This window comes from Moschus berezovskii, chromosome 24 (assembly GCF_049115385.1).
Source record: "Moschus berezovskii isolate FMDL1 chromosome 24, NW_MosBer_1.0, whole genome shotgun sequence".
Taxonomy (NCBI): domain Eukaryota; kingdom Metazoa; phylum Chordata; class Mammalia; order Artiodactyla; family Moschidae; genus Moschus; species Moschus berezovskii.
In genome coordinates, this window is record NC_142483.1 from 53,943,813 (window position 1) to 53,956,864 (window position 13,052).

At 41.6% G+C, this 13,052-nt stretch overlaps 1 protein-coding gene across 4 annotated transcripts in view; it reads left to right on the forward strand.

Moving 5' to 3' along the window:
* Positions 1-13,052, forward strand: part of UBP1 (upstream binding protein 1) — a 62,803-nt gene that overhangs the window by 33,104 nt on the left and 16,647 nt on the right. For 2 of the 4 annotated variants that reach the window (XM_055414717.2, XM_055414720.2), the window contains 6 exons: positions 5,180-5,256; positions 9,599-9,704; positions 10,125-10,231; positions 11,809-11,961; positions 12,065-12,175; positions 12,625-12,732. In XM_055414717.2, coding sequence (XP_055270692.1) covers positions 5,180-5,256; positions 9,599-9,704; positions 10,125-10,231; positions 11,809-11,961; positions 12,065-12,175; positions 12,625-12,732 — 662 coding nt within the window. The remainder of the gene's footprint in view (positions 1-5,179; positions 5,257-9,598; positions 9,705-10,124; positions 10,232-11,808; positions 11,962-12,064; positions 12,176-12,624; positions 12,733-13,052) is intronic. The other 2 variants (XM_055414719.2, XM_055414721.2) reach the window with 1 other exon arrangement.

The window sequence follows — 13,052 nt, forward strand, 5'->3', positions numbered from 1 at the left end:
ATTAATGTTTTATAGTTCTCAGCACATAAGTCTTTCATCTCCTTGAAAGTCAAATTTATTCCTGGGTATTTTGTTGTTGTGATTCTAAAGGGTACTTTTTTTTTACATTCTTTTTTTTTTTGGTATTTCATTGTTAGTGTAAAGAAGTGCAACCAGTTTCTGAAAGTTAATCTTGTATGCTGCTGCTTTGAGGGCAGGATATCAGGATATCGTTTATCAGATCTAGTAGTCTCTGTGTGGAATCCTTAGGGTTTTCAGTATCGTGCCATCTGCATATAGTGACAATGTTACCTCTTCCCATCCAGTTACCTTCTATTTCTTTTTCTTTTCTGATTGCTGTGTCAGGGAATTCCAATTCTGAGTTGAATAGAAGTGGTGAGAGCGGGCATCCTTGTCTCGTTCCAGTTTTTAGCGGGAATGTTTTCTGCTTTTCACTGTTGAGTTATTATTATATTGGCTGTGGGTTTGTAATAAATGGCTTTTATTATGTTGAGATATGTTCTGTGTATAGTGGGTGTTGAATTTTGTCAGATGGCTTTTCTGCCTTTATTGAGACTATCATGTGGGTTTTGACTTTTTTAATGTAGTGCATTACATTGATTTATTTGCATATATTGAACTATCCTTGTGAGCTTGGGATGAATCCCAGTTGGTTGTGGTATATGATCTGTTTTATGTGTTGTTAGATTCCATTTGCTTATACTTTGTTGAGAATTTTTACATCTGTATTCATCCAAGATATTGGCCTGTAGTTTTCTTTTTTCATGGTATCTTTGGGTTTGGTATCAGGTTGATGGTGGCTTCATAGAAATGTCCTTGAGAGTGTTCCTTCCTCTTCAGTCTTTTGGAAGAGGTTGAGAAGGGTTAGTATAGATCTTTAGGATCTTTAGTTGTAGCCTGCTGGATCGTTAGTTACAGTTTGCTGGATCTGTAGTTGTGGCATCTGGGATCTAGTTCCTTGACCAAGGGAACCTGCTGCATTGGTAGTGTGAAGTCTTAGTCACTGGGCCACCAGGGAAGTTCCTCTGGGGAGCTTTTTTCTGTGTCTGTTTGCGTGTGCTTTTTTGTCTCTGTTTCCTCTGTGGTAATTATTATTTACTTCCTTCTGATGACTTAGGTTTTATTTGTTCTCTTTTTTCTAATTCTTTTAAGTTGTAAGTTAGGTTGTTTGAGATTTTTTCTTTTCCCTTGAGGAAGGCCTGTATAGCTATGAACTTCTTTCTAAGAACTCCTTTTGCTGCATCCTGTAGATTTTGTATAGTTGTATTTTCATTTGCCTCAAGGTATTTTAAAATTTCCCCTTTGATTTCTTCCTTGATCTGTTAGGTTTTTTTGTTTTAAATTTTTATTGGTGTATAATTGATTTACAGTGTTGACCCATAAATTTTTTAGTAGAATGTTTAGTCTCCTTTAATTGTGTTTTGCTTTTTTTTTCTCCCCCCTGTGGTTTATTTCTAGTTTCATGCTGTTGTGGTAAGAGAAGATCCTTGAGACCTTAAATTTGTTGAGGCTTGTTTTGTGCCCTCGTATCGGGTCAGTCCTAGAGAATATTCCATGTGCACTGGAAAAGAATATGTATTCTGGTTTTTTTGTTTTGGATGAAATGTCCTGAAAATATCAATTAAGTCTACCTGTACTCTTGTATCATTTAAGATTCTGTTACCTTATTGATTCTCTGTCTTGAGGTCTTTAGCTGTTTTATTCTTGTCAGTTTTCCCCTTTATGTCTGTTAGCCTTGGTGTATTTGGGTGCTCCTTTATCAGGTGCATATATGTTGATAAGTGTAAAATCTTCTTGTTTTGGTTCTTGTATCGTTATATAGTGTCCTTTATCTTTAAAGTCTGTTTTCTCTGTTAAGGATATTGCAGCCCCCTCTTTCTTTTCTGTTTGCATGAAGTATCTTTTTCCATCCTCTGATTGTCAATCTGTGTGTGTCCTTTGCCCTAAAGTGGGTCTCTTACAGGCAGCATAGTTGAGCCTCTTTTTTTTTTAAATCCAGTCTGCAGCTCTGCATCTTTTAAGCCATGGATATTTAAGGTAATTATTGATAACTATGTATTTATTGCTACTTTACACCTGTTTTCCCATTGATTTTATATTTTTTCTTTTTCCTTTTTTTGTTTTTCCTTTTGTGGTTTCATGATTTTCTCTTGTATTACACTTACTTTCTCTTCTTTTTGTTTTTTATGAAGCTGTTTTGTTTTTGATTTGTGCTTACTCTGTTTTTCAAGAATATCAACCCCTTCCTTTATCTCCTTTCCCTAGACTGTTAGTCATATGGGCTCAAAAGATATTCTAGGGGAAAAAAGTCTACATTTTCTTACTCCCTCCCCACCCCTATTTTATGATTTTGATGTCCTTTTTTATATCTTCACTACTTCCCTGGTGGCTCAGTTGGTAAAGAATCTTCTTGCAGTGCAGGAGACCCAGGTTCAATCCCTGGGTCAGGGAGACCCCCTGGAGAAGAAGATGGCAACCCAGTATTCTTGCCTGGAGAATTCCATGGACAGAGGAGCCTGGTGGGCTACAGTCCATAGGGTCACGAAGAGTTGGACACGACTGAGTGACTAACACTTTCACTTTGTATCTTCATGTTTATCGTTTTGCTGTTGATTATGGTTATCATCATTTTCACAAAAATTTTTTTGATCTTTTAAAAATGTGTGTGCTAGCTTATTTAAGTGATTTATTTTCCAGTTGTGGATTTTTCTCTTTCCTATAGATTCTTCTTTACTGCTATGTAGGGAAGACTTTTCAGTATTTTCTTTAACATAGGCTAAGTGTTGCTGTATTCTTTTGGTTTTCACTTGTCTGAGGGAGTCTTCATCTCTCCTGTTCTGAATGACGATCTTCTTGGGTGGAGTGTGTCCTGGGCTGCAAACTCTTCCCTTTCAGGACTTTCCCTTGTAGCCTGCAACAAATCTGTATAGAAACCAGCTTGTGGTTTTATGAGCATTCCCTTGTAATGAACTCTGTTTTTCTCTTGCTGCCTTTGGAGTCCCCTTTTAACTTTTGCCATTTTTATTATAATATGTCATGGTGTAGGTCTCTTTGGGTTTATCTTATTTGGGACCCTCCATGCTTCCTGTATCTGGATATCTGTTTCCTTCTTTAGGTTTGGGAAGTTTTCAGCCCTAATTTCTTCAAATACAGTTCAGTCCCTTTTTCTTTCCTTTCTGGAATTCCTGTTATGCACAGATTGGCATGCTTTAGATTATCTCATAGGTATGTCTCTTACATAGCTTTCTTTTTTTTTTTTTAATTTGGCTTTCTAGTTACTGTTCTGATTGGATAGTTTGCATTATTCTACCTTCCAGATCACTTACTCTTTCTTCTGCATTATTCATTCTGGTATTCATTGCCTTTACCTCAGCTTTTGTCTCAGGGAATGAATTTTCTAATTTTCCTTGGCCCCTCTTTATACTTTCTAGTTCCTTTTTACAATAATCTGCATTTCTATCAATAGCCTTACATAATTCCTTCAATATTTTCATTACCTCCTTTTTTAACTCAGTGTCTATTATATCAAAGAAGTCTGCTTCATTTTTTATTCTTTCAGGGAAATTCTCTTGGTCTTTTAACTGGGAGTGGTTCCTCCACTTCTCCATTTTACTTATATCTCTTACTCTGTGAGTTTAGGAAAAACAAGTATCTGCTGTGGTTCTGGAGGGCTGTTTACATGCGGGGATGTCCCTGTGTTGCTTGTGTGGGTTTGTTTAGTATAATGGCTGTTTTTAATATGGATGCCTGTCACCTTTTTGCTCAGTGTGTGTTGGTTATCTCTCCCTCGATAGAGGGAGGGTAGATGCCGAGACTGCAGTCTGGTCCTGGGGTCCTCGGCAGTGGCAGTGGTTTGGGCACGTCCCTGGAGCACGGGTGGCAGTGGAGGCAGCTCACCACCACTCCTCGTTGTTCATCTGCCTTTAAAGGGTCGGTTCAGAGACATCATTAAGTGTGCTGCAGATTCCACTGTAAAGGAAAACAATCCTCTCCTGCCATGCAGGTGTTTAATCTCAGTGTGTTGAATTAATGTGAGGACTGTTCTTTAGTGGTATATATGGCAGTTATTTTCCTTTACCAGCCATGGAGTGATTTGTTTGTATTTTGGTAACTTGTATTTTGACTGTATGATCTTACACCCTTTGTATGTTTTTCTGGAAGCCCAGTGTAGTTTGGGTAGGATATTGGTAGTTTCATCATAAAGAGCCTTAACTTTATATGGACTAGAAGCCCTCTTTAATTACTCCTAATTTTCTACATATCAAATTATGCTGTCACTTTTATTATTTAATGATAGTTAATCCAGAAATCTTTTTTACTAAATCTGGAGCATATTACTTGACTTTTGGCAGCAGCTTATTTTCCTAATTAAATAGATTGGTATGTGAGAATCTACTTGTGTTTTTTTATGGACCAAAATTGAGCAGTGACAAAATGTAAGTTGAATTTACCTAACACAAGGAAGAAGGCTCCAGAATTAAAATTTGACCCTAGCTCATACAAAAACCTGTCCACAAATGTTGTTAGTATCATTATTTATAATAGCCAAAAAGTGGAAATAACGCAGATGCCTGTCAACTGTTGAATGAATAAACGAAATGTGGTGTGTATGTTCAGTTGAGTAATTTGGCCATAAATAGGAACATAAGTGAAAAAGTCAGTCACAGAAGGCCACATGTGTGATTCCATTTATATCAAGTGTGCAAAGCAAGTAAATCCCAAGAGGCAAGAGGTAAGATTGACGAGTGATTGCAAGGGGCTGGGGGTTCGAGGGTGAGAAGGGACCTGCTCACAGGTATGTGTTTTCTTGTTGATGATGAAGGTGCTCTAAAGTTAATAGCAGTGATGGTGGCTACACAAGTCTGCATATACTAAAAAACAACTGCACACTTTAAAAGGGTGAATTTTATGGCATGTAAGTTACATCTCCGTAAAGCTGTTAAGAAAAATTGGTTTCAGAGAATGTGTGTATGTTTAACAAAACCATAGTGTGAGAGGAAAGTGAAGTGACCAAGGAACTCGTCAGTCCTCTGTGAGTGGAAGAAGGAAAGGAAAGATCAACCCAAGTTCGCTTCTCTAAGAAATTAACACTGGGTAATTGTGTGCTTGAGAGAGAGCTGAATACACAGGGTTAGATTCCTTATATGGATTGTTTTTGATACACAGTTTTTACATGTAGGTCAGTCTTATGAAATTCGAATGCTGGATAATCGGAAAATGGGAGATGTGCCTGAGATCACTGGAAAACTGGTAAAGGTAAGAACCTCCATTTAAATTCTGAAAAGATACTGAAACTACTCAAAAAAAATAGCAGTTTTGCTGCAAGAGTTTCGATTTTTGTTGCAGGAGTTATTAACAAATTATTTAATGTCACTTTAAGGAAACAATGGGTTTATTAAAACTTAACTTTTTGAGCTATATTTTGTTTACTCCTCTGTAAAATAGGAATTACAGCAGTTACTGAGTGAGGTAAATATTAAGGCCCTCTGCAAACAAGGTACCATAGAACAGTTAGTTGTAGCTGAGCAAGGGTGAAAAACACAGTACTAAATAACAAAAACTTTGTTTCTCTTTAAAAGATACCTTAGGGAAAAACTTGCTGTGGGGGCAAGTATTAATGTTACTGTGATACTTCTAAAGATCCTTTTATTTTACCTCTTAAAATTTCTCTTAAATAAAATCTTATTTCTTCACCCTACTGGAGTATCTGAAGAGTCATTCATTCCAGGCATAGCCAAACCCAGTCCTTTTAGGATTTCCAGACCCACCCTTGGCTCCTGCAGTATCGTGCATGGTGGATCCTTCTAGTCTTTACTTGTCCCTCACACAGTGTAACATCAGAACTCTAGAGCATTTCAGGGCAAGGGGTATGGAAGAAGCTTCACTAGCACGAGGCCAAGTGTTAGTGAGAGAGAAGCAGGACTTCTCTCGGTCCTTCTGTCCTCCTCCGGGGAGGCCTGCTGGCCCTCAGTGCAGAGAGGCACTTGGTTGGAAAGGCCCGTCCCTTTTCGGAAGGGCGAGCATGGGGAGGGGACAGCAGTACTGATGCTGACAAACCTAGCATGTCCGGAAAGCAGCCGTCCAGCGCTGCAGGCCTGAGAGTCTTTGAACGTTGAGGGGCACAAAGCTCCTAATCCTAGGAGAGGTTCTGGTCCCCACTGGAGCACCGTCTTGCCAGCCTGGAGCGAGTGCCCAGGTTTATCCTGACTCCTGGGACTCCCAGCATACTTGGAATGGAAGTGGGGTGACTTGCCTGTTCCCACATGTGCCGTTTACATGTGGAGTCTGCCATGTCTGCCACATCAGTGAGTTTGGTCATTTCCCTAGAGGGTGAGTCAGATGACTGTATTTGTTTTATCATTTGTTGTTGTCTAACTCTTTGTGACCCCAGGGACTGCAGCATTCCTGACTTCCCTGTTCTTCACTATCTCCTGGAGTTTGCTCAAATTCATGTCCATTGAGTCGGTGATGCTATCTGACCATCTCATCCTCTGTTGACCCCTTGACCCCTTCTCCTTCTGCCCTTAATCTTTCCCAGCATCAGGGTTTTTTCTAATGAGTCAGCTGTTCACATCAGGTGGCCAGAGTATTGGAGTTTCAGCTTCAGCATCAGTCCTTCCAGTGGATATTCAAGGTTGATTTCCTATTTAGGATTGACTGGTTTGATCTCCCTGCTGTCCAAGGGACTTGCAAGAGCCTTCTCCAGCACCACAATTTGTACTCAGCCTTCTTCGTGATCCAATTCTCACATCCATACATGACTACTGGAAGAATTATAGCTTTGACTTTATGGACCTATGTCAGCAAAGTGATATCTCTGCCTTGTAATACGCTGGTGGGTTTGTTATAGTTTTCCTTCCAAGGAGCAAGCGTCTTTTAATTTCATGGCGGCAGTCACCACTCGCAGTGATTTTGGAGCCCAGGAAAAAAATCTGTCACTGCTTCCACTTTTTCCCCATCTATTTGCCTTGAAATAATGGGACTAGATGCCATGATCTTAAGTTTTTTTTAATGTTAGGCTTCGAGCCAGCTGTTTAAAAATTCCCTTATTTTGCTTCCTCACTTACGGTAAACACTGATCAGATTCACCTTTTTACAAAGGTGTCAGCATTTTTCCCACTAAGCAAGCCCCACTGGATTGGTTATACTCTGCTGGACTTAGTGACAAATAGAGTTTGGTCAAGGACACTCACAGCTCTCACTTTCCAGAGTCCAGGAGGCTTATCATCAGTGTTGATTCTCTCAGTATGACCTGGTTCCAGCTCATCATTGTCAGACAGGTATTGGGCATCCTGGGAAACCTTTGCCAGATTGTACCACACCTGGTTAACATTCAGCCTAGTAATACGTTACTTCAGGGACGGTGCGGGTGGACTCTGTTGTCATCATGACAGTCACAGGGTTACTTTTTAAACGTTCTTAAATTTGATCAACCACTTGAGAAACTACATGTCTGATTTCTGGTGGATGTGAATACAGCCAGTCACGTCCTGAGAGCTTCTCTGGGATTCAGAGTTACAGTTAGTTACTGCCAGAGATGTCAGGATGAATTTCTTTTTCTTGGTTTTCTGGCCTGTGCCTCCTGCATTGGAAGTGCGGGGTCTTAAACACTGGACCACCAGAAAAGCCCTCAGGATGAATTTCTTAAAGGCAACATCCTTTTTCAGCTAGAAGAGCCCCTAGAATACTCTGCAGCCATTTAGAGTTGAATTTCCTGCCCCCATGATCTTTGACTCACTCTTGAAGGGAAGACTTAGGGATCAAATGTTGCTGAGCAAAGGTGCTTGGGAACTTCCTGATGTGCTTGAAATAGCCAGCATGCTCTCTCTGCTTGTTCTGTTTCTGTCTTATTGTTGCTGCTGCTGCTAAGTCATTTCAGTCGTGTCCGACTCTGTGTGACCCCCTAGACGGAAGCCCACCAGGCTCCCCCGTCCCTGGGATTCTCCAGGCAAGAACACAGGAGTGGGTTGCCATTTCCTTCTCCAATGTGTGAAAGTGAAAAGGGAAAGTTAAGTCGCTCAGTCGTGTCTGACCCTTAGCGACCCCATGGACTGCAGCCTACCAGGTTCCTCCATCCATGGGATTTTCTAGGCAAGAGAACTGGAGTGGCTTGCCATTGCCTTCTCTGGTCTTATTGTTAGGGCTCCTTTATCTGTGGCTCATTCTCGAGGTGCATTGTCTCCTTTTAGTCAGAACTTCGTGGTGGCTCAGATGGTAGAGTCTGCCTGCAGTGCTGGAGACCTGGGTTCCATCCCTGGGTAGAAAGATCCTGTGGGGAAGGAAATGGCAACCCATTCCAGTATTCTTGCCTGAAAAATCCCATAGACAGAGGAGCCTGGCAGGCTAAAGTTCATGGGGTCGCAAAGAGTCGGACGCGACTTCACTTTCCAGAGAACAACTTTTCCCCTTCCAATCTCATTTAAGAGGTTTTCTTTTATATCCTGTCATTTCCTAAGTGTGGTCCTCCCTTCATGTTCTTACTGTGCTACTTAGTCTGACCTAGAAAGGGGTTTAGTACAGCACTGTAAACTAGTATATTCTCATACTATTTTTATCTGAATTCATGGATTTGATCTGGTTCTTACTAAATATGAGAGAGTAAAAATCGTGACATTTTCTGTGCTGCACTTTTAAATGGTTCATTTCAAAATACGTATCAGCTTTGGTTTGGACAGCATGTGCTGTTGGGGAAGGTAATATTTCTATGTATGGCTAACAAGTTATTTCCTGTTCCATCCAGCAGGGAGTCTACTGGAGGAAATAAGCTTATCTTACTCCATCATACTCTGAGAAGCAATTACTTAAATATGTGTCAGAAACACTAATTAGTGCAAATATGGTATCTGAACCCATTTTGATGACCTGTTATCCTGTCCCTGAAACAAAATGGTAGTTGGCAGCCCAGACCTGTGGCAGGTGAGGGAGGGATGGGTGGAGAGCAGAGAATGGCCTACAGTTTGTGGGGTACAGTTAAAACCTTTCCTCAGAATGAACTTGAGTGTTTGGATGAAGTTTACCTGTGTTCTTTTCTGTTTTGTTTCCCTTGCTTACCTCAGATAACCTCACTTGCAGTTTAATTTTGTATATAGGTTCTCTGTTTGGGGTTGGTGGCAGTTCCCCACCGTCACCCCATGCCCTTGACACTTTAGCGGGGGCTGCTATGCAGCGTGCTGGGGGGTGGGTCTTAATATCCTGCCCAGGGATCAAACCCAGGCGCACTGCATTGGAAGCACAGAGCCCAAACCACGGAGAGCCTAGGGTTGTCCCTAATGTTTTCTTTACAGAAATATAACTTTTCCTAATTTCTTATGGACACAGACCTTAATTTTGAATTAAAATATCAAATTTTTTAATAAAAATTTTACCTAAGAAACCATTTTATTCTTGTTATTTGAGTTAGAATTCTTTGCACCAAATATCATTAATTGTACCTATAACCTAGGTATCCGAGAACAAGACAGCTCACTTGCAAAATGTGTAAATTAAAGTGTGCTTTTGTATGCTTTTCTGTTATAGGTTAATGTATAAGAAGTTAATACACTTGTGCTCTTTAGCTGGGACAGTTTAAAAGTGTTCATTTCCCCCACTTATTTCGTAGAGCATCATAAGAGTTGTATTCCATGACCGACGACTCCAATATACAGAGCATCAGCAACTTGAAGGTTGGAAGTGGAATCGCCCTGGAGACAGACTCCTCGACTTAGGTACGAGTGGCGTCAGAAGAGCCCCTGTTGATACACTAGCCCCACACCGTGTGTGATTGTGTGGGGAAGGGTTTCATGTCAGCAGATCCTGTGTGGCTTGAGTTGTTCTATAGTTAAAAATGAAGTTGGGGTTTGTGTGTGTGTGTGTGCTTAATGAAACTGAGCCAGAAATTTTACGAGTTTGAAATCATTTAGATCATTGTTGACTGACATCAGTCCCTCATTTTCTTAATAAAATGAAATAGAAACAAACCATGGTGGGAGAAAGTATGATACACAGTAAGAGGGTTTTGAGGTTGAAGTGATTGACCATGGAGAACATTGAAGGAAAAAGGACGGTATAATTTCATTAGCACATAATCGTCTTAGGTGTAACCTTTTAATTAGTTTGTTCCTATGTCACTTCTTTTTAAAATGCAGATATTCCAATGTCCGTAGGAATAATTGACACAAGGACAAATCCAAGCCAGTTAAATGCAGTTGAATTCCTGTGGGATCCTGCAAAACGCACATCTGCTTTCATTCAGGTTTGGAGTTTCATGTTATTACAAGCTCGCTAGCCTCGTCATTCAGAAGGCTGTGGGTGAGACTGAATGCTTGGTGCAGGATCTTATTTTCCTTAAATGCTTATTTGTAAACTGTCTTGTAATGTCTTTTGTATACACAGACATACACTGTTAAATTGGAGTTAATCTACTAAGTTCATCATGTATAGACATTAACATATAGAGACCATCTGATGTGTAAAGCATTATTTAAATACTACATTTACCAGTGGTAACAATAATCAACACTTCTTGTCAGAATGCATTTCTCTGGAACAAAACCTATTTTTAAAGGAGATACTGAAAAGTATAGTTTTAAGGAAAACTATACTATAAAAAGTGTAGTCTAGCTTTGATTAAAAATATTTTAACACTGAAAATTTCAGACCCCCATAAAAGTAAGAGAAGATAATGAATTGTCTGTGTGCCCGTCTCCTAGCTTCTACAGATACTATAATTTCCCCTCTTCTGTTTCTTGGAGGACTACTGTAAGGCAACCCTCAGGCATTTCATTTGACTTGTGAATGCTCAGTTTGTATCTCCTAAGATATTAGTTTTTGAAAAAACAAATATATAATATTATTATATGTAAAAATCAACAGTAATTCTAATATTTAGTATATTCAAATTTGTCAGTGGTGGAATTAAAATTTGCTGAGTGGGTGATCTTTATATAGAAAAGGAAGATTGATTTTAATTGCTGACCCGCCTAAGTAGACTCTGGTTTGTGTGAACTTTAGAGAATCTTTAGTATTTTGCATTTTTGGGTCCTCCAAGCAGTGTCCCCCGTCAGCTAATAGTCACTAGGGCCGTGTTACTTGTTACCGTCTCATACTGTTCATCTGACAGGGTATCTGGTTATGTGGTGAATGAGAGGGATGCATGAGCTGGCCATATAGTTCAGTCTTAGTGTAGAGATCAGTGTAACCTTGTGTTCTTCCAAGAGGAGACGTGTCGCTGTCAGAAGTTACTGAAGTCTTCTTACTAACACTGTGCGGTGCCCTGGAGCTGTCCCCGTGGCAGCATAGGGAGAGGGGGCAGCAGTGGTGGGAAATGCGTCCACCCTCAGGAGCCTCAGATGGATGCCGTGGAGCTGGGGATGAGCCTTGTGGACTGTGAAAGTCCCAGGCAAAGTGCCACAGGCTGATGACATAGGAACGGCAGCGAGGTAGCCAGCTGGCTGGGTTTTGGGGTCCTGGCAGTCGAGGGCAAACCCTGGGGCTGTAGTGGCATGAGGGTTCCTGTGGCTTGAGCCCCGTGCAGGTTCAGGACCGTGGGTCTGGTTTGGGGCGGGGGTCAGGGACAGACTTGGGAAAGCCACTGCACTGACAGTGCTCATCGTTGGAGCCCGCCCTGTGTTAGAGGTGAGGCACCGGAGGGGGCAGTTGAGTCACGTGAGTAAGAGACTCAGGAATTCCCCACAGACAGCTGGCTCATAGGTGGGAGTCTGTGTGAAAGGCTCTTGAGTTTACCTGTGGCAGGACTTCTGAAAGGCAGCAGGGCTGAAGGGTGACCAGTGGGCAGGACTCGGACCCATTTCAGCTCGAGTCCTCTTCTAGGTACACTGCATCAGCACCGAATTCACTCCCCGGAAGCACGGAGGTGAGAAGGGAGTGCCTTTTAGGATCCAGGTTGACACCTTCAAGCAGAATGAAAATGGAGAATACACAGATCACCTACACTCAGCTAGCTGCCAAATCAAAGTTTTTAAGGTGAGAGCTGGAAAGCAGGCTTTGAGGAAGTGAGGCCTGGCATTGCTTGTAAAAGGTGTGTGTCTGAGACCTGATAGATGAAAAAGTCTGCTTTGTTTTTAAGCCAAAAGGTGCAGATAGGAAACAAAAAACGGACCGAGAGAAGATGGAGAAGAGAACCGCGCACGAGAAGGAGAAGTACCAGCCGTCCTATGACACCACGGTCCTCACAGAGGTAATGCGGGCGCCACTCCGGCTCTGAGGAGAAGCCGAGCCGTGCCCTCTGGCACCACCTCTGAGGATGAGTTTTGGCCGTGAAGGGTCTGGGAAGATCGGGTGGTCAGTGGGCATAATGTTCTTGGTGAAATCTGCGGGGAAAATACTCCCTTTAAATTGGGGGAGTTTAAGTGATTGGTTTCCTGGGTGGGGTCTGGAATGAAGATGCTGAAATCCCAGTCGGGTCTCGGAAGCAGACTTACTTTAAAATCCCCGAAGTTGGTTAGACTTAAGCCGGGACCCAGAACGTCCGATGTTTGTCACGTCTGGGGTTTTGCATCTTCCTAAAACCTTTGAATCCTGCTGGTCGGACGTTTGTTAAATCGGATGGCGGAGACATAAACAGGGTGTTAGATCTTTCTCTGTGTAACGAAAAGACTTTGATCCCAATCTTTGGTGTTTGTCCAGATGAGGCTTGAGCCTATAATTGAAGATGCAGTTGACCATGAGCAGAAAAAGTCCAGCAAGCGGACTTTGCCAGCAGACTACGGTGATTCTCTGGCAAAGCGAGGCAGTGTAAGGGGCTTCTGCTTCTCTCTTCATTGTGCAAGAAACCTTGTGCAGTGTTAGATATAGGACCGACCTCCACCGAGACGTAAAGCCAAATTTGCTTTTGGATGTCCTTGTCCGGATTGAATTTGCTTTTGTTTAGACTTCCTGCTTTCTGTTGGTTCCTCACTGAGGACAATTTCCTAAATCTAACACTTTAAAACAAAGTCGACCATATTGGGTGGTTTCGGAGGGGAAAAAAAGATGGCACCCAGAACTGTGTTCGCCCCCTGCCTCCTCCCTGTCCTTCCCTGCCGCTCTCCTTTCCGCACACTCCCTTTATGAGC